We start from the raw sequence: 26,974 nt of genomic DNA, 5'->3' as shown, positions 1-26,974 counted from the left end.
TGAGATGCAAATCAGTGGAGTTGATATTCGGTGTACGGTAATGGCCACGCCCCCAGTCAGAGGGACCAGCACATACCTTGGCCTAGACTTCCCAATGGTACCAGGAGTGCTCAGGTCACACAGTCTCAGCACTGGCTCAAAGACATCTAAAACCATTAGGGTTGGGGTTTTTTTGTTTTTTTGTTTTTTTAACCAATGTTTTTCTAACATATGTTTATGTAACTATTGGAGACCATGAATACATTTACATATATTAAACTGACATCTAACTTTGTTGCAATGTGTCAGTGCTCTGATTTTATTTTTTTTCCAGCATGTTGTCATGTTGGCAATGTGATACATGTTTTATTTTGGGCCGAGTGATTGATAAGACATTAGTCAAGCGCCTTCACAGGCAATCCATGAGAGACCAGCCCCTCACCCTTGCTTTCTCACATGGATGCTGTGTTGTGTATGTGCACGTGAACCTGTGTGACACAAACACATGTGGGGGTCAGGGGACAGCTTGCTGGAGTCAGGTCTCTCCTTCCACCACGTGTGTTCCGGAGATTTAACTTGGGGCGTGAAGTTTAACAGCAAACACCTTTACCTGCTGAGCCATCTCACTGGCCCTCAAATGTTTAACTGTTTCATTTTTTTTCCCCCTGAGACACAGTTTCTCTGTGAAACAGTCCTGGCTGTCCTGGAGCTCACCCTGTAGGCCAGGCTGGCCTTGAACCCTAGTGCTGGGATTAAAGGCATGGGCACCACACCCCGCCACTATTAACTTTTAACTCTGCCTTATTCTTGCCTTTATCTCTGTCTTACAGACATCATACTAAGATCAACATGTGCCTGTTCTATTTCAGTTTCTTGTGAGAAAAAAAACCCTCTAGAATCATCCTTTCTTCTCCTGGAGTATTTTATTTATTTATCTATTTTGGCAATGGTTACCTTGGTAGAAAAAGAACCCAGGATTTCCATCCTATGTGGTTTCCTTTTTAATTTCACTTGTGAGGGTATTTGGGGGTATATGGTAGCAGGCATGTATAGGTATGTAGCATGTGTATGCGGTGCCCAAGGAGACCAGAGAGATTATGGGATCCCCTGAAACTGGAATTAACAGATAATTGTGAGCCATTGTGTGAGTGTTGGGAAACCCAGGTCCTCTAGAAGATCAACCAATGCTCTTAACCTCTGAGCCATTTCTCCAGCGCCCTTCCTATGCGTTTTTATCTTGCTTCTTCATGGTCCATGATGCCAGTTGACGTTGTCAGTAACAAAGTCAGGCTGACAGGATGGAAGAAGAGTATTCTGCCATTTTCCTCAGTCTTTGAGCTGCACATCAAATCTGGGGCCAATCGCTCCATGTTTGCTTAGTATGCCCATGAGACTGACCAGGCTCTCAGCTCTGCTCATTGGTGACTTCAGATTAACCAGTCTTCAGTCAGAAGCTGGACTATGGCTTCCAGTGTGTCCTGGTAAGGCCCTGCCACTGTTGATGCTCAGAAAGCACCAGCCCAGGGCATTCGTGGGAATCATGGCAACATGATATCTAATCATGGATAATATCTAATCATGGTGCTTTGACAAATCCGCAGAAACAGTACATCACTGTATGGAGCTAACCAGAGAGGGAAGCAGCTGGGAGCAAGGGGGGTTGGTTGCATGTGCGGTAATGGATCCCATTAAAGCGTTGTCTCCTCCCTGTCCCTGTCCCTGTCCCTGTCCCTCTCCCTGGAGTCTTCTCTTCTCCTTCTTCTATTTCATTTGTTTAATTAGAGACAATTTCTTGTGTAGCCCAGGCTGAACCTAAGCTCACCAAGTAGCCAAAGATGACCTTGAGCTCTTGATCTTTCTGTATCTCCTGGGTACTAAGATTACAGGTGCACACCACCAAGCCTACTAAAGCTTCATGTTCTAAACTGGTTCTTCTCTTGTGGGGGTGAGTGGGAAAGGGGGTCTTGTGTAACCCAGGCTGGCCTTGAACTTATACTTACTACATGGCCCAAGGCTGGCTTTGAACTCTACCTCAGAAAGGCTGAGATTGCCCCATCTGTTTTTCTTATAAGAGTGGGGAGGGAAGCATCTTCTGCATCCCAAATAGGCCTCAAAGATTTGTGACAGCCTTCTGGTGTCAGTTTCTTAGTACTGGGGTTATAAGCATGTGCCACATGCCCAGCTAAAACAAGGTTCATTTTATTGCCTGTTGCTGGATCTGGGGGTTTAGAATGCATGCTGCAGTGACAGCACCTCAGGGCAAGTCACTGCAACCCCATAATGATGTGTAAGGGTTTTCTGCTGATGATCTATGTGCTCTCCCTCCCTCCCCCTCCCCCTCCCTCTCCCTCTCCCTCTCCCTCTCCCTCTCCCTCTCTCTCTCCCTTTCCTCCTCCTCTCTCTGGATATCCTGGAACTTACTCTGTAGAACAGGCTGGTCTTGAACTCAGAGATCTGCCTGTCTCTGCCTCCCAAGTGCTGGGATTAAAGGAGTGAGCCACCACCACCTGGCATGTGTCTGCTCTCCTAAGGGACACTAAAGACCCCATGGACAGACGGACACTTACAACCCCTGCATTCAAGATGCTGAGGCAGGAGGATCATGAGTTCCAATCCAGTGTGGGCTACACAGAGGTTTCCAGACCAGCCTGGGTTACATAGAATAACCTTGTCAATAAATAAATAAGAAAGTTTCCAAGGACAGGCGAATTTCCCCAAAAGGAGACATAACTTCACAAGGAGAAAGAACCAGTACTGGGCGTTGGCTTACACACCACAGGGGCTTCAGGCCTATGGGAACTTTGTCTTCCTTTGTCTCCCAGCCTGCAGCTTGAGGAGAAGCTTTTCTCCTTGCTTGGAGCGCCCTCACCTGACAGTTGACTCAAGTCTGGAAGACAGAGATGGATGATAAATCAGAAACGGGTGGTGTCCACCAGTGCCTCTCTGTGGCTTCCCATGCCAGGTGGAGAGAGACCAGGAGAGAGGCCAGGAGAGGGTCAAGAGAGGAGAAGGAAAATCAGAGGAATCCTGAAAATATGGGCGATCATACTTGGGTTTTGATTCTTTGATCAAATGCTCCCTTTAAAAACAGTTCTAGAATCGATCAGGGATTGACAGTAGAGAGAGCCAGCTATCCGATCCTTACCATATCTACTCCATCAGGCTTCCCCGAGGCTACAGAGACACCAACCCGACAATCTCTGTGACCTCCTTAAACTATGGAGTTTTAGGTCCAGAGATGTTCCTCTCCAAGGAATCAGCAACTCTGTAGGCATTTGGGGAGTTGCAGGGTCAGGCACCAGTGACTTGCTATTCAATCCCAACCATCGATGGGACATCAGCAGAAGCCAGGGAGGGCAGAGCATTATCTGCCCTGAGTACAATGAGTTCTAGAGCCAGACATGCTGGTGCAGGCCTGTAAGCCCGTAACAGGAGTCCTGAGAGTGAAAGGCCAGCCTGGGATACATAGTACCAGGCTAGCTTGGGATACATCAGAAAACCCTGCCTCACAACTGGCTTGGCAAGTAGGTGTGTTTGCTCTTCAAGTCTGAGAATCTGTGTTCAAATACCCAAACCCAAGTAAAACACTGTGGCTACACATGAACCTGTAACCCCTGCCTTGTCATGGAAGGCGTGAGAGGGACAGGAAGCTCATCGGGGCTTGCTAGCCTAGCTCTAACTACAGCGAGAGGCCCTGTCTCCAAGAAATACAGTAGAGTGATGGAGCGGGAACTCTCAGTTCCCTTCTGACCTCCATGCATGCATACAGGCATAGGCACACACACACACACACACACACACACACACACACACACACACACACTCCAAAAGCAAGCCAGGCATGGTGATATACACCTGTGGTCCTAGTTCTTGGGAGATGGAGGTAGAAAACTCGGGGGTTCAAGGACAACCTTGTCTACAAAGTGACTTTGAGGCTAGCACAAGCTATGTAAGATCCTATGTGAGAGAGAGGGAGAGGAGGGAGAGGAACAGAGGAGGAGGGGGAGGGGAGAGGGAGAGAGGGTTAGGGAGGGGGAGAGGGAGAGAGGGAAGAGAGGGAGAGAGAGAGGAGGAGAGGAATGACTCAAGAGCTAAAAACACTTGCTATTCTCACAGAAGACCTGAGTTCAGTTCCCAGCATTCACAAGGCAATACGACTGGTTGTAACTTCACTTCTAAAGGATTGGACCGCTTCGTCCCGAAGACACCAGGCATACATGTGGTACACATACATAGATTAAAAGCACTCTTAAAATAAACCCTTTTTTTAATTTAAAAGAAAAAGAAACAAGCAAATAACACACACACACACACACACACACACACACAAACGCGCGTTCCCGCGCACCCACACAGGAACCCACACTAAATTAAGTAAGTGATTAAAAATTTTAACACACAACGACAGCAATCTATAAGTTAAAGGTCAATTTCCCAGGTGCTCAGAGGCCAACAGTTAAGATTTTCTGATGCAATATTCCGTTTGAAGCTGAGGCTGAGCTTGGGACATCAGTGCCATAAAAACCGTGGTAGCAACAGAAGGAAGCAGTCAGGAAAGCAAAAGGCCCAACAGTGCTTAGCAGCAGGAAACCTAGAACGGAAGGAAACGCAAAGTGTGTGGGAGGACGGAGCCGGGACTGCTGGATTCTCCGAGGCCAGCTTGTACTTTTTGTTTCGGCACACTTTTCCTGACTGAAAGCCAATGTTCTCACCACATAAGTACCAGGTGACATTAGTAAGATCAGTCTATGAGACATTACCTGTAAGGATGCCAGGTTTCGTGCAAATGGGCTGGGGAACCTTGGAGAACGTCACAAAAATAAGAGCAAAGGAGACCGGAAGTGGCTTAAAAGGTTAGGGGAAGAGGCAGCTCTAAGGCATGCCTCTCTCAGTCCTGCTCACAGTCTACCTGCTTGGTGGTCAACCAGAGCAGGGCCTTGGCGATGGGATTCTGTAGTTCAGCTTCCCAGGGTTGAACGCTGGGGTTTTCCTGCCATCTAGTGGACAAACCTGGTATGGTAACTTTGGTTCAGAAAGGCGGGAGAAGGCTATTGGGCTTGCTCATTGGTTCCTTACTAGCCATTTAGTTCAAAGACATAGCACTTTGCCTCCAGACATCAATCAACCGACACTGACCAAGAGCTAGCCTGGACTAACTCTTCACATTCTTCTTTCCTATGGGCGGAGACAGAGACTGAAGTCCTCTTCAGCAGAACCTCTAGCCCTCGAGAGGTCTTCCTCGACGCAAAGAGCTTATATATGAACAGAAGTGACAATGGACCACAGGGACCGACCAGTGATCCACAGAGGCGGCCTTCTGTTACCAGAAAGGGCACGCACTCAGAATATTTTGACCGTCTTTCCTCTTGAGAGACCACTTTATCTCTCGGACAACGAACTCCAGGGTGCCATTCCCGGGTCCTCTCAGTGTCTCAACAGCCTTGGGGATAGAAACCCTGGCAAGGCTCCTCCCCTAATGACAAAATGGATCCAGAACATTCTGTGCCCTTCAGGGGGTGTGGGGGCAGAATGACCATACCAGCCTGGGCTTCATAGAGTTGTAAGCCACCCGAGGCTACGTGAGACTTTGTCTCAAGAGTCACGCCTTTTATCCCAGCATTGAGGAGGCAGAGACAGGCATGCTCATACCCGTTTGAGGACCCCATACAGAGCTAAACAGTATCCCAAAAAGGGAGGAGCGGGTAGCAGGTCTTAAGTCGCCTTATCCAGAGATATTCCGATACCTTCCAATGAAGAACGTTAAGACCTAAGAGGCAGGAAGGAGTGGGCATGATGGCCTTAATTCCCACACTTAGCAGACTGAGGCAGGATTGCCACAAGCTAATTCGAGCTACATAGTGAACTCCAAGACATCTTGGGCTGCTGATGGAGACTGTGCCTCAGAGTCTCAGAGAGAGGAGCCGGGGGATACAAGCCTTACAGGGTCTCTGTGTCTGTGTCTGTGTCTGTGTCTGTGTCTGTGTCTGTGTCTGTCTGTCGTCTCTCTCTCTCTTTCTCCCTCTCAGGCATGCACACACAGGCACACGCACACGCACACACACACACGTCTAACTGCAGTCCTGCTAGGCACACCAACCCCATACAAACTCGGACCCAATCCAGAAAGTTTCAGGTAGCTATGTGCTTGCCCCATCCTGATGGACGATGCACAAAGAGGCCTGGAGGTCCAGAAGCATCTCCCATGCCTCACTTGTATATCTCGTCATCTGATCCTTTATAACGAATGCAGAAATGCTTCCCCGACTCCCAGGAGCCACTTGAGCAAGTTAATCCTGAACGGAAAAAGGTGAGAACCCCAGTTCATAGCAGATAAGTCAGAACCACGGATCAAACACCCAGTGACCAGACTAACAAGCAAAATGGGGGTGATCGGTTTTGAGTTCTGGGTTCTCTCAATCTGTGGGATGTGATATTGTCTCTAGGTAGATGGTGTAAGAATTGAGTTAAATTCCAGGTCACTTCACTGGCGTCCCCTGTGATACTGCAAGCTCGATGGTACAGAGGAAGCCCCACGCCTTTTGAATTCAGAGCTGCTTTGTGTTGATTTTTGTGTTGTGAGACTTAAAAAATGAATATACATTTAGTGAGGAGTCTAAGCTGGGTCTTAAAATCGTGGCAGTTCCCCTACCTCGGCTTCCAGAGTATTAAATTACAGGTGTAGCCACCATGCCTGGCTAAGAACATCTCTATATGAAATGGTTTGAATAGGGATGGCCCCCCAAAATTCATGTGTTTGAATGTTTGGCCATAGGGCTACTGGGAGGTGTGACCCTGTTGCAGTAAGCGTAGCCTTGTTGGAGGAAGTGCATCACTGTGGGGTGGGCTTTGAAGTCATCTATGCTCACACTACCAGACCATCTCCTGCCATCTTCAGATGGAGATATAAAACTCTCAGCTCGTTCTCCAGCACCATGTCTGTCTGCACAATGCCGTGATGACAATGGATTGAACCTCTGAAACAGTAGGCCAGCCCCAATTAAATGTTTGCCTTTATAAGAGTTGTCACTTGGTGACAGCATTCTTCATTCCTCACAGCAGTGAAACCCTAAGACTATCTCTGTGTGTGTGTGTGTGTGTGTGTGTGTGTGTGTGTGTGTGTGTTTATTCACATGTGTGGGCACATACATGGCATAATCTGTGTGTGGAAATCAGAGGGTAACCTGTGGAAGTCAGTCCTCTCCTTCGACCAGGTAGGTTCCAGTGTTTGAACTCAACTCAGCAGGCTTGGCTGCAAGTGTTATTACCCCCTGAGCCATTTGGCCAGCCCAGGAATATGTATTTATTGAGCATTTACTTCATGACAGATATACAGATATAGGAAAACCATAGGTTTTTTTCCCTCACAACAAACCCCATTGGGTTATGGCTTCTTGAGGAAGACTAGGCGAGTCTAGGACTCATATTCTTCAGGAATTGGCTCTTGCTCCACCATGTGGATCCCGGAGAGTGAATCCAGATTCTCACCAGCTCTGTCATTCCCTTCTTCAGTCAGTTAAAAAAAAAAAAGGAAAATGCCAGTGCAGGCTGCCAATCTTTATGAGCTATCAGTACCTGAGCAATAAATACCCAAACTTCCTCATGACCTTAACTTGCTTTTATGTTGTTTTGATTGTTTTTATTGTTGTTGTTGAGACAACGTCTTACTCTGTAATTCAGACTGACATCAGAAATCATGGCAATCCTCCTGCCTCAGCCTCCCATATGCTGGGATTACAGGTAAGCCATGCTGCCAATTCTCTGACCCAGTTCCATTCTGTAGACCAGGCTAGCCTCAAACTCACAGAAATCTATCTGTCTCTTAAAGAGCAAGTTCCTAACTAAAATAATGTTTGCATGTTGTGCCATGGCTAAGTATGAGGATCCTAGTTTCTCCATAGCAGAGAGATTCCTAATCCCCTGCCCCACAAGTTTGGAAAGTTATTCCCTGCCCTCCCCATGGCATGTGCAAACTCATACCCACAAAATCTTTAAAGTATATTAATTTTTTAAGAAAATAAATAAATACAATGTAAATTTAAAAAATAGTTGCGACCACATCTTTATTGCATACCCGGGTGAATAACTTATCACATAACAAATGCATCCCATGCCAAGAATAGACACTTACGGAGGTCAGGGTGAACGGATTACTTTAGATAAAGAGCAGCGGTTGGGGAGGAGCAAGTGCCAGGAATTTATGGCCAGAACAAAGCCCAAATTCTCCTGGCTGGAAAAAACTGACCTTGTCTACTACAGTGATGTCCGGAAGAGCTTCTGGCAAAGGACACAGAGGTCTGGGGTTGGCAGCAAGTTTAGAGGTGAGATGAGATGAAAATATGGCCCTTATAAGTCGGTGTCGGTGTCGACACCGCGAGGCCATCGTGGGGCAGTGCACAGAGGGTAGACACGTGACCTTTAGCTGCTCCTCCTCGGGCAGGGAAGTGGGGGAGGGGGGCACGGCCAGATTAGCTTCCAGTGTGGACTGAGATGGACAAGGGGGAGACCCAGACCTTTCTGGATTTATCCAAATCTTCAGTTCTGCTTGGTGCCGAGCAAATCCTCACAGAGCCCATCCTGGGTTAGATGAATTGGCTTCCAAGGATGACCAAACAGTGAGTGGTTTGCGCATACTCCTGGGAGAGGTAAGAGCCTCACCCTGAATTGCCAAGACTCCTCCTCCCAGAAGTATCCTTGGAATGGGGCAAATGAAACCCCGGAGCAAGCGCTGCGAAGACAGTCTGTGAGGCTTAGCAACCCCCGGGCAAGACAGCAGTGTACTGGGCAGGTTGCAAGCCTCTCTGTACAGTTAGTTTCCCTAGGATGCCCTAGGTTCAGTTCACATATGCAGGACTGCTGGCTGGACCCGCTGCCTGACTCTGGTTGTCCCACTCTTCCCACAGTTAGCTGTCCCCTTTGCGTCCTTCGTAGTCATTGTACGGACTGGCTGGAGTATGGGCTCTCGGGATAGAGAAATCCTTTTGGCGATTCTATAAGGGAAGCAATCGTATGGTTAAAGCTTCTACTGCTATCTCAATGAGCCTTCAATGCGCTTCCTGAAAGACCTCCCTCTTGCTCAGCCTTCCCTGAGCCTGTGTACCACCCCAAGCCCAGAGTACAGTAAAGAAGGGGTGCTGTCCCTTCATGGTGGCCACTTGGGGGGGGTGGAGTACGAGGAATGACAAAGGCCACTTACCTGCATCTGAAAATGGGTGGAATAAGGCGCATAGAGTGTGTCCCCCATCTCCTCAAGACCTAAAACAGAGGGAGAGGAGAAACTGAGACACCAAGACCCATCTGCACTTTCCTCACTGTACCACTGTAGTGTCTAACAGTTGGTCCCACCCGGCCTCAGCAGTTAAAATTTCTTGCAAGGAGAAACCATGATTTTCAGCCCCAAACTAGGCATGGTCACATCCTGGAACCACGGGACTTACTCTTTTCCTAAACTAGGAAGAGTTCATGAGCAACTGTAGTCTATGTCTTTGGGGGGAAGTCATAGAAATTTTAAACTTGAGCTTGCTTTAAAGCAACCTGTTTCTTTCCTGACAAATTTGCCTGCCCTTGTACCCTTACTAAATGTTTCTTCATTTAAGACAGTGTGAGGACACACCTGTGATCCCAGTACCTGGGAGGTAGAGGCAGGAGGATGAGGAGTTCACGGTCATCCTCCACTACATAGTGAGTTCCCACCCAACCTGGGTTCTATGAGACCTTGTCTCCAAAAAGCAAAATAGGTGTGGTCAAGGTGGGTCAGTGGGAAAAGGCACTTGCCACCCAGCCTGATGTCCTGAGTCCCATCTCAGGACCCACATGAAGACAACAGGCTTCTGAAACTGGTCCTCTGACCTCACATATGCGTGTGTTGTAACCCACACACCATTATAAATAAACAATAATAAAAATGTGTGCTACAAATAAGTAAACAAGAGAAGATAGTGTTAAGAACATGAGGTTTGCCCTGACTTGAAGAAATACAGCAAATACATAAATCGCTCCTGAATGAGGCAAAAGCTAACAAGAACATCTCAGTCCTACGAGCTCACACGGAGGAGCCATTCCTAAGACAGACTGGGGAATGCTGGACTCTGAAGCAGACAGGCAGAAGGCCACATCAGGCAAGCGGCTGCACCTTGACAGTCACAGAGGTTGGTAGCCAGTGGTGATTTGATTTTGTCTGAGAGGCTCGTGTTCTGAAAGGCCTCACTACTTCTGCAGAGCCAACATAATAGGAGCCAGTGACAAACAGCAGTAGACAGTGACTAGAAGTCTACCTGAGAAAGGAACAATCAGGGGCCCAAAACATGAAAGGCAAGCCAGACACACACTCCAAAGACAAAAGCCAAGGATTGGCATCATTTAGAGGCCAGTCTGGTCTTCACAGCAAGTTCTAGGACAGCCAGGATGACTTATTGAGACCCAGTCTCAAAAACAATCAAACAAAAACCACAAATAGAAAAACAGGAACAAAAAAGAGAGCATTAGGGCTTAGGGACAGACAACAGAAGTACTGGGTAAGGCCCTGGGAGACTGTCCAGGAGACTGAGGCCCTGGGAAGTATAGTGGGATGTTATTTCCAGCTTTCCACACCACCCCCAACCCCAAACTCAAGCTTTAAGAGCATAGCCTGGGGCTAGGAATGTTTTCAGTGGTAAAGAGCTTGCCTGTCATGAATGAAACCCTGGGTTCCATCCCCAGCCAAACCACACATGTGCACACACACGCACACACACGCACACAGTCAACAACTGTACAAGCTTTTAACCAAGTCTGGCAGTGTGTGTGACCTCAGCACTCTGAAGAAAGAGGCAGGGACATCAACACAAGTTGAAGGCCCACCTGGTCCATACAGTTAGACCCTTTCTCAAAGCAGAAACAGCAGAGACAAGACCTCTTTATCAATGAATCCAGGAACCCAGACTTGAAGATCCCTCCAGCCTGAGCTGGCAACCACTTCTCAAAGATCTGCATAACCTGGAGCTGAGCAATAGATCCCCACAGGTCAGGGCAGTTTCTACCCTCAGCTTAGCCTCATTTCCTTCTGAAGAGATCACTGTGGCCCCTGGCTCCTCATCACTTGCTCCCATATCACACTCGATCTTTCTCCTCCCACACACCCAGAGACATAGTGAAAGGTAGCTGTTCTTTCTACGTCAGAACCTCGTGGACTTTACAAAGGCACCTGCCAGCGTGTGTTAAGAGGGCATCCTTCTCTTCTGTCCTCTGTGAACGCTGAAGGGAATCAGAGCTTGAGTCTACACATTCCAAGTCCACAAAGCCTCTTCCGTTCTGCCAGGAATGCCTTCAAAAAATTATATGTGTGTATGGATGGGTGGGTGGGTGGATGGATGGATGGATGGATGGATGGATGGATGGATGGATGGATGGATGGATGGTATGTGCACATACATGTTAGTGCCCACAGAAGCCAGAAGACAACATCAGATCCCCCTGGAGCCAAGGTTACAGGTGATTGTAAGCCGCTCAATATGAGTGCTGGGATTGGAATTCAGGTCCTCTGGAAGTACAGTACATGCTCTTTTTTTTTTTAATTGATTGATTGATTGATTATAAGTACACTGTAGCTGTCTTCAGACACACCAGAAGAGGGCATCAGATCCCATTACAGATGGTTGTGAGCCACCATGTGGTTGCTGGGATTTGAACTCTGGACCTCCGGAAGAGCAGTCAGTGCCCTTAACCACTGAGCCACCTCTCACATACCCATACACAGAGCCCAACCCCACCCACGCACCATTGGGGGGTTTTTCCTCTCCTTCATCCCACCTTATTCTGGATCAGCCTACGTGCAGTTGTGTAGAAAGTACTAGATGAAGACTTTGAGAGACAGGCTTTCAGTTCTACTAAACTACAACGGGTTGTATGGGGAGCTACAATTAGGAGATCGTCTAGAGTCCCGGAGGAGACTTGTGAACAGTACTGAGGCTGAAGGACCATGGGGACTTCTGAAATCGGACTCAGTGCATCTTGCATTGGGCTTTGTGGTCATGAGCCCACAGGGCCAGGGGATGAAGTGGTTTGCATGAGAAGTGATCCCCACAGGCCCAGATGTATGAGTACTTGGTCTGTAGTTGGCGAAACTACCTGGGGGGTCTAGGGGGGCAGCCTTGTCGGAGGGAGCACGTCATTGGTGCAGGATTTGAGTGGTTAGAGCCTCACCCCCACTTCCAGTTTGCCTCCTCTCATATTTTGAAGATATATGCTCCCCATTTCCCCGGAACGATGGAAGCAAAAGCCAAAATGGTTTGCTTTGGGCCACAGTGTTTGGTCACAGCAATAGAAAGGTAACGAATACGGAAGTTGGTTTGCTCAAGATCAGAATCTGTAAATATCCTATGAGCACCATAGTGAGTGTTTTGCCTGCATGAGTGTCTGGTGCTCACAGAGGCTGGAAGAGAGTGCCGGACTCCTGGAGTTGGAGTTACTGATGGTTGTGAGAGGCCATGTGCATGCTGGGAAACCAACCTAGTCCTCTGCAAGAGCAGCAAGTGCTCTCAACCAGTGAGCCATCTCTCTAGCCCGTTTTGGTGTTTTTTGTTTGCTTGTTTGTTTTGTTTTGTGTTTTTTTTTTTTTGAGACAGGGTCCCCTGTAGCCCAGGACAACAGTGAATTTCTGAGCCTCTTGACAACCCCCTCCCAAGGGCTCATGGTAGGCGTGAGCCTCCAACGTTCTCAGGGTTGTATCAAATGACTCTTTCTCCAGCTCTGTCTCTTTTCTCAGTTTTTGCTTCTGCATTTGGGAGTGTTCTACTGTTTGTTTGTTTCCCCTCCTGTCTCTAGTTCCCTTTTCCATTACTGGGGTTATAAGGTGGCTCCAGGGGCCTTGGATGGGATTATAGTACGATTAAGACCAAGACTGGGAGACATTAGGGCAGTTAGGAAATAGCCTTTCGCTGTAAATGGACTTGCTGGTGTGATTTCCAGAAAATTACAGGTTTTACAGCTGGGAATGGTTTTGTGTTTTGAGACCACCTCGTGTACCCCAGGCTGGCCTTGAAATCTACTTTTAGCCAAAAAATGACCTTGAACTTCTGATTCTCCTGCCTCCACCTCCCAAGCGCTGGGCTTACAAGTGTGTGCCGCCATACCCACTTTAAGGGGTACTTGAGGGTCTCTCTGGTTTTTCATGCACGTTTAAACGAGCGCTGCACAAACCCACATCCCCAGCCCAGAAGGGTTTTGGTGTTCTGAGAGACAGTCTTTCTACATAACCCAGGCTGATCTTAAACTCACGATCCTCCTGTCTCCATCTCCATCTCCAAAGCGCTACAATTAGAGGTGTGTGTGTGTGTGTGTGTGTGTGTGTGTGTGTGTGTGCGCGCGCGCACGCGCGTGTGTCCCCATCTTTACACCAAGGCCTCTTCAATCGTACCTTGGGTGATTTCCTCTTGGGAGTAAGCTCTGTTCTCCACACCATAGCTCTGCTTCATGAGTTGAGGTTTACAGAAAGCATCTTCAACTGGGTAATCGGTGGAGCTCCGTTGCCTCGGGAGCTGTCGAAACTCAGGCAAGATATAAAACACCAGGAAAACCCAGCCATTGGCCACCAAGACTGTGCTGAGAATGGTGTCATCCCATTTCCGGTCAATGTCGGGAATCAGGAGCAGGATGATCCAGGCCACCCAGATGGCGATGGAGAGGAATGAGGTGAGGCATATGTGGATCCCGTGTCTCTTCCAGCCAGAGAAGGATCCACAGAAAACCAAGAGGGATGCGACGAAGGTCAGCACCATCAAGAAGAGCACGTAAATGAGTAGCATGACGAAGTCCTCATTGCGCCGAGGGGCAGGCAGCTGGGAAAAGACATTGACGTTGGTCCTGTTCATGGTGAGGACCAGGAATTCAATGGCGATGACGTCCTGGACCAGGCTGAAGCCCACCGCCAGGCTGAGGATCACAAGCCATGACAGGGGCTTTCTCCCTCGGACCAGCTTGATCAAATTAAATGCATGGGCCAAGAGGCAAGAGAAGCAGAGGGCGAAGAGGACACCGAAGAGGAAGAAGCGTGTGGGCCCTGTGGCCCTATCCAGCTTGATGATGAAGGCGAAGGTGAGGCCAAAGACCCCTAGCACTCCCAGGAGGAAGAGGAACTGGGTGGGAAGCATCTTTCTTTTGCTGGAGTCCTGCACTTTGCAGATGAGGAAAACGAGCGCAAACATGAGAGCCACCGTAGCCACGGCCCCGACTGCGGCCAGTGTTTCCAGGGCGATGCCCCAACCTTCCGCCAGGTCACAAAGTCTGTAGTACCTGGAATCCAGGTCTGAGCGGCAACCACTGGGGGCAGCAGCTCTAGGAGTAGTCATTTTGGTTGGTCCTGCATTTAAAAAGAAAGAAAATTAGGGACCAAGCAAGCCTCTGAGTCAGAGGGCAGAAATAAGATTGTGTTTAGTGAGTCTTTTTTTTTTTTAAGATTTATTTATTATATACATTGTAGCTGTCTTCAGACACACCAGAAGAGGGCATGAGATTTCCTTACAGATGATTGTGAGCCACCACGTGGTTGCTGAGATTTGAACTCAAGACCGCTGGAAGAGCAGTCAGTGCTTTTTTTTTTTTTTGGTTCTTTTTTTTGGAGCTGGGGACCGAACCCAGGGCCTTGCGCTTCCTAGGCAAGCGCTCTACCACTGAGCTAAATCCCCAACCCGGCAGTCACTGCTCTTAACCACTGAGCCACTGTGTTTAGTGAGTCTTACTTTTAAACTTGCTACATTAAAACTAACGGAGGGGAGGGACTCAGGTCTCTCTCATCTCTAGGAGTCTACAGGTTACTGGGGAGGGAGAGCCTTTTTCTTCTGTGGTATAGCCACTGGTAAGCACTCATGCTTCTTCTGTATATAACCCTAATTAAACTCATAAGTCCCATCCCCCAACTTATCACACACACACACACACACACACACACACTAGAACTGTATGTACACTGAGTTACAATAACCATTTAGCTCTGTCTTTTTCATTTTTAATGAGACTTGGTAGAAGTAGGAAGATCAGGAGTTCAAGGCCAGCCTCTGCTACATATTGAATTAGAAGCTATCCTGTACTACCACTATGGATGGCTCAAAAACCAAACAGCAAAAAGAAAGTCACTTAATCAGACTGTGGCATTTCAATGGCACCTTTGAGTGTTTTAGGAGATTGGATAAGGTCATTATCATAGAGACCCCATAATTGAATCCTGGTTTCTTTATAACAGGGAGAAAGACCCGAAAAGATAACTGTGCAACCACAGGCTTACTGTTTCATGTCATGTGATACCTTGTGGTACCTTAAGACTTTGCCAGCAAAACGGTTTTCCCCACATGATATCCCCAACTCTTGGTCCATAAGAATATTCTTTCTTCTCTATCTAACATTACCTAGCCTCAGCTATCTCACTACAGCAATGAGAAAGAACACCAATAGATTCCCTGAGTCCCACTGTGTGCCAATCACAAGAACTGGGGACGTTACTGAGTAGTAGAACTCTTGCTTAGCATGCAAAATGGCCTAGGTCCAATTCCCAGTAAAACACACACACACACACACATACACACACACACACACACACACACACACACACACACACACACACACACCCTGTCTTAAATAGGGGCAAAAGGACAAGACAAGAGACACAGGTCTGACATTCATCTCATCCCTACCCTTAATTCATCACCAGAGTCTCTATTGGAAAAGGTTCTGTTTTTTCATGTTCCCTGACCCTCCTTGTAAACAGCCACTCACTGTCCCTCAAGGTTCTGCTGTCTGTTGTCAAGCAGCTGTCAATCATAATTACCTGAGGTTTAGGAAGGACTCTGAACCCAACGGTGCTAAACCTTGACCGAGATCAGTGACCATTGGCCTAAAAGACAGTTGCAGCCCTGAACAAAGGGACACAGGGCTTAGGTCCCTAGCTTCTTTGTGTGTGCAGGAGTGTGCCCTCTTGGCACCTCCCAGCTCCCAAGACCAGTGTTCAATAAGGGCAGTTAGTTGGCAGTGTGTGTTTTAAATATCAAGCATCTGTCTAGTTAGTTGTGTGTGTGTGTGTGTTCATGTATGTGCATGTGTGTGTATGTATGTGTGCATGTGTATATGTGTATGTGTCTGTGTGTATCTGTGTGTCTGTGTGTATGTATGTGTGTGCATGTGTGTGTATGTGTGTGCATGTGTATGTGTGGATGTGTGTGTATGTATATGTATCTGTGTGTGTATGTGTGTGTGTGTGTCTGTGTGTGTGTTTGTGTATGTGTGTATGTGTGTGTGTGTGTGTGTATGTATGTGTCTGTGTGTGTATCTGTGTGTCTGTGTGTGTGTCTATGTGTGTGTGTATGTGTGTGTGTCTGTGTGTGTGCATGTGTTAAACCTCATACATGCGAGGTATATGCCCTACCCCCAACCCTACAAATAACCTTTTAGAAAACCTTTATGCTTTGTTTATTTGATTGTTTTTAATGACCCAATGTGTTTCATTAGGGCTGCTTATAGAAACATGCTGTGGTTATTGAAGAAAATGCCTACTACCATCCCTTTTCCCCCCAGCCCTACCAACCAATAACTATATACAAATCCTCAGAGAGGAGTGGAGCTTCAGGAACTCCCCCCTTTCATAACAGGGTGATGACAAGCCCTGACTTGGTTTTTTGAGCCAGGGGTTCCTGAAGCCCAGACTAGCATCAAACTCCATCCTCCTAACTCTCTCTCCCAAACCCTGGGATCACAGGCCCGCGCCACCCCAACCAGTAAATAGTCTGAGGACTTTGTACGTGGGTGACTAATTTTTTGGGAAATTACCAATGTAATTCACCTATGAGCCCTCCTCCACCCTCTCCCCAGCTGACTGGGATTGATCAACAAGCCTAAAAATGTCTTAAGTACTTTGAATTTAGTCATAGGAAAACAAAACTCACTAAGAAGCAAGGACACATGGAAAAGCTAGCTGCCGTGGGAACAGAATGTGGTCCTGAGGAGAGAAGAAGCCCAGGAAAGTGCTGGAACCCAGGTTCTTAGCTTCGTTGCTTTCTTGTTGGTTGGTTGATTGGTTTCACACTTATTTGTTTGTTAACTCGATTATCATGGAGTAAGGAGGCCATGTGTATAAAAACATGAATGTTAGAGGACTTACAGGAGACAGCTCTCTCCTTCCACCATGCAGGTCCCAGAATCGAATTCATAGTTAGGCTTAGCCGCAAACACCTTTACCCACCGAGCCATCTCCCCAGCCCAGCCTAGGTGTCTTTTGAGATAGGGTCTTACTGTAGCTGAGGCTGACCTAGTCTCCTGGCTATCCTCCTGCCTCAGCCTCCTGAGTGCTTGGCTTACAAGCCTGAGACTGCAGGACAGGAAATTACTTGGAGCCGCCTTAAATCCTTTTGGAATGAGTCAGGGCAAGAGAGGAAGGTGGACCAGGCACACCTACAATTGCAGGGTGGGAGGTTCCTGCTGACTCAACCCCAAGTCCTCTTTCACCTTCACATACAGAGTGGTTTGAGTACAAAATGTTCCCCGTGGGCTCACTCAGGTGTTTGCACACTTACTTGGTCTCCAGCTGCGGGCCACCCTTTGGTGGGGCCTGCCTGTAAAACCGGGCCACTGAGCTTGTAGATTCTCTTAGCCTAGCCCAACTTCCTGTCCACTCTGCTTCCTGTTGGTAGAAGCAATGTGACCAACTACTCATGAACTCCTGTCACTGGCCCTTCTCCGTGGTGAAGGGCTGCAGCCCCTCAAACGGTCGACATAAGCAACCCTTGCTCCCTCTTGACACGGGTCTCTGGTCACAGCAATCAGAAAGGTAACTGGGATCAGTGGGTTCCAGGTACACAGCGTACGGACCAAGTCACTAACTTCTCTGAACCTGATTCCTCTTCTATGAAACACAGGAGCTGCTGGTGCAGGGGGTTGAGCCCTCGGGCAGCTTCTCCGCTCGCCCACCGGGCAGCTCCCTGCAGACAGCTTCCACATCTGTGTCCCCACCCCATCTTCTTCCCACCCCACCTCCTGCCACTCCAGTATGGATCATAAACATCTAACCAATCCAAAACTGGCCTAGGGATGAGGTCAGGGTGGAGATGGCCTAGGAGCTTAGGGACAAAGTCAAACTCCGTGACGAGTGCTGGCCCCAGGCCTGGCCTTGGCGTGTGGCACTGACTGGTGCACTAGGACAAATGGCAGCATCTGAGGAGCCCCTGGCTTCCGTCCTCCATTCCCAGACTCCTCTTCAGCACCATAGTGGTGGGCTCACAGGCTTAGCCCCAGAAGCTGCCTCAACATAGCCCTGGCTAGCGGAGCTCATAAGGGAACTCATTGGGGAGCTAAGACAGCTCAAAGCTGAGTCTGTCTTCCTCCTCCTGAGAGTCCCATCTCTGTGTCCTCAGAATTGAGCACAGTGCCCTTCTCTGAAGACAGCCCTGGGGGTGACATCAACATCTTCACTCTCTCTCTAAAGTCAGTCAGTAGTAACGATAATCGCAATATCGTGAGGAATTAACAGCGTCGACTGCCACACACTGGGTCAATGCCAAGTGTCTATGCCTCACACACATTCTCCCCTTTCTGTGTTCTTACACATTATCCCACCTAATACTCTAAAATATATTTATAGGTTAATTAATAGGAGGTGAAGATAAGGCCCAGTGGATAAGGTATTTTCCACATAAGTATGAAGACCCGCGTTTGAGTCCCCAGAATCCACTGTCCCAAAGGACAGTGAGTCCCTGTCACCCCAGGGCTTCTACAGTGAGTGGGTCCCAGGCATCTGGGAGGCAGGAGAATCTATGGAGATTCCAGTCTGACATAAGCAATGATAAACAGACCCTGCCTCACAGAAAGTGGAAGGCAGGATCAACACCCGGGGACGTCATCGGACCCCATCCTGAAGAGCATGGGCACCCACTAACACATGCACACTTTGATTTAGTGATGAACCTGCATGTCCAGTGCCACAGAGGAAAGATATATCCATAATTCTATGCTTCAGCTGGGCTTGGAGGCCCATGCCTGTAATCCCAGCTGCATGCAAGAGGACCACAAGTTTGAGGTCTGCCTGGACTACATAGCAAATTCAAGGTCAAGGAAACTTAGTGAGATCCTGTGTAAAAAAAAAAATTAATTATAAACTGGGTGATGGTGGCCCATACCTTTAATCTCAGCACTCGAAAGGTAGAAGCAGGAAGATCTCTGTGAGTTTGAGGCTAGCCTGGTCTACAGAACAAGTTCTGGGACAGCCAGGGCTACACAGAGAAACTATCTCGAAAAATGAAAATAATAATGATGATAAATTAAGTTAAGAGATGATTTTAAAAATTGAACCAAATACATGGAGGGAAGTTTGGAAGAGAACTGGGTAAGGACAAAGTATGAGGTCAGACATGATGGTGGTGGCTTTCAGACCAGCAGGAGGCAAAGAGGCAATCAGATCTCTGAGTTCAAGTCAAGCCTGGGCTACATAAATGAGAGCCTTTCTAAACAGGGAAAAAAAAAACCAACAAAGTCTAACATAGGTGTGTGAAAAGTCCCACACAAATACACGATGAGAAATAATGAAAGATACCTATCCTAAACTACATAGATTTCCTTTGAGAGGGCCGAGGATGGGAGAGCGCTTTCTTAGCAAACATCCTTGATTCATCTCCTCTTGGCCACCAGAGCCTTCCACCTTACCGGGCTTCTCACAGACTCTCCACCTGCTACCCCTGTGAAAGGGTCGCTCCCCTCCCCCACAGGTTGAGAGCACCATGCTCTCCGCCATCATAGAGTTGAGCTCTGACTGTCGAGATGTCTCCAGAAGAAGCATCCCTTCATGCAGTCAGTGTTGCTCATCAACAAGCACCAAGGGCACCAAACCCACAGACCCCAAAGTGTGGCAGCCGCCTTGGAGACCCAACAGTGGATCAGGTGACTGACCAGCCGTCCATGTGAGCAGTCAGGAAGTGTGGAGAACGTGCACTTGGGCAGCCGTGACCTCCTACCGGGATGAAGGTGTGGCAAGAGCTGGGAGAAGAGGTGTGAGACATGAGCAGAGGTGTGAGGTTGTTACAGAGGTAGGAGAGAGGGGCCCTGGGGATGAGCAGAGGTCAGGCCAATTCCTAAACTCTCATGGGCAACTCGTGGTCGCCATTGTCACAGGACTGGAGGTAGAGACATGTAGGACGAGAAGCTGTGTAGGAATAAGAGCCCAAATACTAGCAAACTCTTACTGAGCCATGTGAAGTTTCATTGAATCCTCCTAGCACCGCTTTAATGTCTGTTTTTAAACAGGGTCTTACTGTAGCCCAGGCTGGCCTTGGACTCACTGTGTAGCTGAAGATAACCTTGAACATCTTGATCTTCAAGTGACAAGATCACAGATGGGAGGCGCTATCTGGTGTTTTATCACTCCCTTTGACAGCTGAGAAAACTGGGGCAAAAAGAATTCAAATTATTTGTTCATGTCTATGTGGTTTTCTTTAAAATGGGGTATTGACATATGTAAATTATCCAAGTGTCTGCTTTCATTTCTTTTAAGCAAAAATTTTTAAATGTGATGTGTGTAGTGTGTGTGTGGTGTGTGTGTGCGTGTAGTGTGTGTGTGTGTGTGTGTGTGAGTATGTGAGTGTGTCAGTGTGTAAGAGTGGGGGGGTGTCAAAAGAGGGTATTTATGGGATCCCCTGGAACTGGAGTCACAGTTGGTTATGACCTCATTGCCTTCTGGAAATTGAGTTCAAGTCCTCTGGAAGAACAAGCGCTCATATCAGCTGGTCCATCTCTCCAGCCCCTTTCTTTCTCTTTCCTTTTTTTTCTTTTCTTTTTCTTTTGGTTTTTCAAGACAGGGTTTCTCTGTGTAGCTCTGGTTGACTTTTTTTTTAAGATTTATTTATTTATTATATATAAGTACACTGTAGCTGTCTTCAGACATACCAGAAGAAGGGATCTGATCTCTTTACAGATGGTTGTGAGCCACCATGTGGTTGCTGGGAATTGAACTCAGGACCTCTGGAAGAGCAGTCGGTGCTCTTAACCACTGAGCCATCTCTCCAGCCCAGCTCTGGTTGTCTTGATTCGATCTGTAGACCAGGCTAGCCTAGAACTCAGAGATCCGCCCGCCTCTGCCTTTCAAGTACTGAGATTAAGACATGTACCGCCGCCACCAGGCCTTCCTTTCTGTTTTTTTTTTTTTTTTTTTAAACACAGGGTCTGAATATGTACGTAAGTTAGACTGACCTCAAACTCACAATCCTCCGGCGTCTATCTCTGGAGTGCCAGGATTCCCGGTATACACTACCACACCCGGCATTCCAAGAGTGTTTGCTATATGAATAGGAATTTGGGGTTGCTCAGGGCCTTCTCATACAAAATCACGCTTTATCTCACATACACAAATTACTCTCCTAGCCAGAAAGGCACCCCCCACCCCCACCTCCACCTCCTGCTCACAATACTGATGTATTTCTTCAAAGCTTGGGCCCAACTTAACCTCTACTGGGAAGTTGTATTGCATTATGGTTAATCCCAGCTCACTTTAAACGCATAGGTCACTTCCTCACCGGACAGTGAGGTCCTCATTTCCTGTGTAGTGACTGTATGCTAACACCAATGCTAACCAGCTGCTCAGCTAGCCAGCTCCACGAGGACACAGATCGCATCTCCTGTCTGATGGCCTTTCTCTGTGTGTTCTGCTCAGTGGTTCTGAGTGAGTATTTTAGACTAAGACTGACTGCTGAATGCTTCCTCAAGTGTGAGTAATGGTGATTTATTTATTTGAGAGAGAGTCTCATCTTTGTGTCTGCAGGGCCGGCCTCAAACTCCTGACAGCTTCTCCCAGGTAATGGGCTCTCACCCGTGAGCTCCCACACCCAGCTGAAGGAGTAAGAGATCTTAAGGTGAATCTGTGCACATTTTTCTGACCCTCCTACGTTTATCCAGGCTGAGTTCTCCCAAGGGAGGAGTCCCAGAAAAAAATGTCTCTGCAGCTGAAAAAGGATTAGTTAGATGGGAAGTGCCTTTCTGGGATCCCCTGTACTGGGTTTCCTAGTTCCCATCACATAATCACATTACATCCCAGTTCCCATCACATAAACATGACACATCACGGCAGCGTACTGTGAATAACGCCTTACTAACGTAACTGAGTGAGTTTCTAGGCAGTGACGGAAGGAAAATCATCATCATCGCACCAGAACAGAAGGAGACAAACTCGAAAACGAGGTTCAGGCTCACTTTTCACCTTCATGCAGTGCCCGAGAGTGGGGCCATCTTACTCTTACTCCAGACAAAGCAGGAAGACTTTAGATTCGTGAGAGGGTGCAATAAAATACTAGAAGTCACCGTGTGGTGGCACTTGGAATCCCAGCAAGTTCAGGGTGGGTGGATCTTTGCGTAAAGCCCAGATTGACAAAACACAACCCATTTAGGGACCCACCATGCTAAGGAAGAAAAGTATCATAAGGTTAAAATGTTAAATGTACCCCGTGTGTGTGTGTGTGTGTGTGTGTCTGTGTCTCTGTGTGTGTGTGTGGTGTGTGTGTGTGTGTGTGTGGTGTGTGTGTATGTGTGTGTGGTGTGTGTGTGTGTATGTGTGTGTATGTGTGTGTGGTGTGTGTGTGTGTATGTGTGTGTATGTGTGTGTGTGTCTGTGTGTGTGTGGTGTGTGTATATGTGTGTGTGTATGTGGTGTGTGTGTGTGTGTGGTGTGTGTGTATGTGTGTGTGTATATGTGTGTGTGGTGTGTGTGTATGTGTGTGTTATGTGTGTGTGTCTGTGTGTGTGTATGTGTGTGTGTGTCTATGTACGTGTGTGTGTGTGTGTCTGTGTGTGTGTGTGGTACGTGCATGTGTGCACACTTATGCGGAAGCCAGAGAGGGACACTGAATATCTTCCTCTGAGGTCATCGTCTCATGAGACAGTCTCTCCCTGTACCTGAAGCTCACTTTTTCTTGGACTGCCTGGCTAGGAAACGCCCAGGATCTGTCTGCCTCTGCCCTGCCATCCCTGGGGTTACGGACATGCATGGGCACCTGCTGCTATGACCCAGGTTTGACAGTGACGCTAACTCATGCTTCTAACCCCTCATGCTCACACCTCAAGCACTCTTTCTTCTCCACTGAGCCATCTCCTCGGCCCCTGTGGACTTTTTAAAATTGGTCCTTGGCCGATGCCAGACATAAAATAAATAACCAAGGAGAATCTCAAGAATGTTTTCTGGCTACGTTAACGGAAACACAATGCTATCTTCCTACCATTCACATCTTCACTATTAACCACAGAATTCACACTCTCTGAATCTGCACTTGTCAAGCACTTTGTATAACGGCTGTGAGCAGTGCAGGCCTTAGAAGCCGTGGATTTGTAAAATGAAGGTAGCCACAAATGATACAAAAGCAAATGAGCTTTAATATATCACCACCCCACCCCCCAAATGAAACTCGTTATTAAGAAGGAAAACAAGCGACAGACCACTTAGGACCACAGACCATAGTTTGCTACCCCTGCTCTACCGGATGAAATCTATCCAAATAGTCATGCGTGTTTACCAAAAAACGAGTGTAGTTTAGAACACCATAATCTGAAATTCTAAAATAAGCATACAGACTCCATGCCTTGGGTCACACCTGTACTCCAGCCACTTGAAATGTGAAAGAGGAAGGAGAAACACTTGAGCCCTGAAGTAGGGTGGGGGTGGGGATGGGTGGGTTGGGGAGGTGGGAGGGGTGGGTGGATGGGGGGAAGGTGGAAAAGGGTGGATGAGTGGGGGACCACACTCATAGAAGGGGGAGGAGGGAAGGGATAGGGGGCTTATGTATGGGAAACCGGGAAAGGGGGTAACATTGGAAATGTAAATAATTTTTTTTAAAAAATCCAATAAAAAAAAAAAAAAAAACAAAAACCCTGCATAGCATAGGCACTGTGCAAATGCCCCAGGCAGGTCCTAAAACTAACCCAAGTTGTCCTGAGCTCAGTGAAGTTGTTGGTGATGCTCGTTTGGTCTTTGACAGCCAGTGGAAGGCAAGCAGGGAAAAGCAGAGCTTTAAAAAAATAAATAAATAAATAGAGAAAGAAAAAGAAACACCCCAGGGCAACAGATCAAGACTTGGTCTCAAAAAGAAAGGAAGGAAAGGAGAAAGGGAGGAAGGAAGGAAGGAAGGAAGGAAGGAAGGAAGGAAGGAGGAAAGGAAGGGAGGAAGGAAGGAGGGAGAAAGGGAGGGAGGAAGGAGGGAGGGAAAGCTATAAAAATAAGAATTAAGTGGGCATGGCGGTTCATGCCTGAGTCTCGGCACTTGGAAAGCAGAGAGTTCAGGCCAGCCTGGGCTATATAGTGAATTGCAAGTTGGCCAGGGCCACAATGAAACCCCAACTCAAAACAAAATGTGGGGAGGGGTAGCTCAGCCTTGTAATCCCATCACCCAGAATGCAGAAGTAGATCTGACTGGGGCAGCCTAGTCTGCACAGTGATGCCAGGTCAGCCAAGGTTACCCTGAGTCCCTTTCCTAAAACAGGAACAGGAACAGACAAGATGGCTCAATGGTAAAGGCTGTTTGCTGCCAAGTCGAAGGACCCAAGGTCCTCACGCAAGACCCACAGTGGGAGGAGCACACCGAGTCCCTCAAGTTGTCCCTCAACCACCACATGTGTACTGTGGCATGCTCACACCTACAGAGACAGAAACACAGAGACCAAGACAGATACAGACAGACAGACAGACAGACAGACAGACACACACACACACACACACACACACACGGGGGGGGGGAGACAGAGACAGAGAGAGAGAGAGAGAGACAGAGACAGAGAAAGAGAGACAGAGACAGAGAAAGAGAGACAGAGACAGAGAGAAAGAGAGACAGAGACAGACAGACAGCACTCAAACAAACAAAAAAGCCAGCATTGCTCTGAAGCTCAGAACCCCTCAAGTGATCTCCCGTTCAGTTTACCGCCCACTGTTTGTTCAGCTCTCTGTGGATCTTCAGAAAGAGCAGAAATCCACAATCCACATTCCTCTTCACACTCTGTTATCCTCAATTACCTCTCAAGAATGGAATGAAAGTGCACTTTTTTTTTTCAACCAGCTGCTAAGGAGAGTGTGCAACTGCTGACAGGCAGGACCCACACAGAAAAGATGTTTGAGGACTCCCCAAGACCCCTCCGAATAAGGACCTCGGTGGCAGGTGCCTGCTTAATAAGTCACTTGTTTCTGCAGGGTCCAGGAAACGCTGGACTGCCTGGAGCCAGGTAGAGACCTTTTCTTGGGAAATCACAGAGACAGCTGTGGTCACTCCTTTGGGCCTGGGGGCCAGCCTCTCCTTCTTGCTTTGATCCTAGGGCACCTCCCAAACCTTCCTCCCTCCCCTTCCTTCTCTATCAGTGATGGCTAGTACACAAACCCCTAAGGGTAAAGTGTTGACCTCACCCTCCCTCCCTTCCACCTCCCTAGGCCTTTGTATCTGAAATGGCTAAAGAATTCTCCTTCAGGAATGAGCTCAAAATGGTGGCTGTTTCCAAACAACCCTTCACCAGGCTTCAACAAAAGCCTCTGAGAAGACTGTCTGGAGAAAAGTCAGGCAGGATCCTTCAAATTCCCCCATCCAGGCAGGCAGGCTTTAGCCATTTGAGAGCCTTCGCCATGTGACCTATGCCTGTAATTCCAACACTCTGGAAACTGAGGCAGAATGGTGGTCACAAGCTGGAGGCCAGTCTGAATGTCTAAAAAGCAAAAAACAGTAACAAAACCAAAAAAAGCGGGCTGAAGAGATGGCTCAGTGGTTAAGAGCACTGACTGCTCTTCCAAAGGTCCTGAGTTCAATTCCCAGCAACCTCATGGCGGCTCACAACCATCTGTAATGGGATCTGATGCCCTCTTCTGGTGTGTCTGAAGACAGCAGCAGTGTACTCATACAGATAAAATAAGTAAGTGAATTTAAAAACAAACAAACAAAAAGGCTGTTTCCTGTCTTGAGATTCGATGTGCCTCCTCCTGCCTGCCCCACGCACCATGCTTCTCCTCTGGGAAGATAAGCTTTTCAACCTCTTGCGGGTCAGGCAGAAGTTAAAGAGAGGAGAATCTTAGAGACCAGACCGGGCAACAAGAAAAGTAAGGGATGGGGTGGAGGAACACCAGGGCTCCCCTTGCTTTCTTCACAGAGCACAGGGATTTTGAGGAAGATCTGGAAGTCACTTCCTGACCTCCACCGCCTTCACTCCTTCGAGAAAGAAGCGGCTGGCATCCCCTCCCTGTACCCCGTCTACTCATTCACAGACCCTTGAAACTCAGATAGGAGTTGAGAGCATCGAAACCCATCTTCCACCAGTGGCTAGGTAGCACCTGTGGGAGTGGCCTAGTGCAGTTCAAGACGGACATCTCTTTTAATTTTAGTGTTTTTAAACTACTGTTTTGTATTTGGAGACAGGGACCTCACTGTGAAGTCAAAGCTGGCCTTAAACTCTTGATCCTTCTACCTCCTAGCAAGTCTGTGCTACAGTTTCTAACTGTTTGCTTAATGGTCTTTTCTCTCTGTCTTAGCCTGGGAAGCCCAGAGAACACATTCAGAGGTGAGTAAAGCTAAAGCATTCCTTTCATCTGATTCTCCATCACAGGCTGTGCTGTCTCAGCTCTCCTAACCCACGGCTCCCCATGCCCCACTCTCTGAATTCAAAACTGGAGCCTGGAGCACTCCTGGAAAAGCCCCTCTTACCTGGATGCTGCGGTGCTCCGGGTGAATCTGAGAACTTGCGACTCACGCGTGGAAAGGGAGAGCGCGCAACCCCTGGCTGCTAGGCACTCCCGGGACAAGGATGACAAGGATCCCTCCCGCCTTGGCCGGGCAAAGCAGTTATAAAGGCTTCTGTCGCCGGAGGGAGGGAGAGGGTGAACCGAGGGACAAGGGGCGGGGGCGGGGCGGAGGGAGAGGACACGCCTAATCCAGTTCCGCGGCACTTCTCGCTGTTCTGAAAATAAAGTCACCGTGCCAGAGAATGAACCGAAAGCCTCCCTGACGTCAGAAGCACAGTCACTCATGAAATAGGTGGCGGG

At 48.0% G+C, this 26,974-nt stretch overlaps 1 protein-coding gene across 1 annotated transcript; it reads right to left on the bottom strand.

Moving 5' to 3' along the window:
* Positions 1 to 8,009: 8,009 nt before the first annotated feature.
* On the bottom strand, positions 8,010 to 26,741 carry Gprc5a (G protein-coupled receptor, class C, group 5, member A). The gene is made up of 4 exons (NM_001079890.1): positions 26,637 to 26,741; positions 13,370 to 14,311; positions 9,173 to 9,231; positions 8,010 to 8,966 (listed from the first exon to the last, which is right to left on the bottom strand). Exons 2-4 carry the CDS (start codon positions 14,298 to 14,300, stop codon positions 8,880 to 8,882), a joined length of 1,077 nt encoding a protein of 358 aa, NP_001073359.1. The 5' UTR covers positions 14,301 to 14,311; positions 26,637 to 26,741; the 3' UTR covers positions 8,010 to 8,879.
* Positions 26,742 to 26,974: the final 233 nt, after the last annotated feature.

This window comes from Rattus norvegicus, chromosome 4, assembly GCF_036323735.1.
Source record: "Rattus norvegicus strain BN/NHsdMcwi chromosome 4, GRCr8, whole genome shotgun sequence".
In the NCBI taxonomy this organism is placed as follows: domain Eukaryota; kingdom Metazoa; phylum Chordata; class Mammalia; order Rodentia; family Muridae; genus Rattus; species Rattus norvegicus.
The sequence above is the reverse complement of the archived record's forward strand: the minus strand, read 5'-3'. Positions and strand labels throughout refer to the sequence as shown.

Bases quoted from the DNA above. Each gene is read 5' to 3' on its own strand.
- Gprc5a (NM_001079890.1), bottom strand. From the start codon at position 14,300: ATGACTACTCCTAGAGCTGCTGCCCCCAGTGGTTGCCGCTCAGACCTG. The intron at 9,232-13,369 runs GTACGATTGAAG...CCTCTGTTTTAG, and splicing joins CCAAGAGGAAATCACCCAAG to GTCTTGAGGAGATGGGGGAC. The intron at 8,967-9,172 runs GTAAGTGGCCTT...CTTCCCTTATAG, and splicing joins CCACCCATTTTCAGATGCAG to AATCGCCAAAAGGATTTCTC.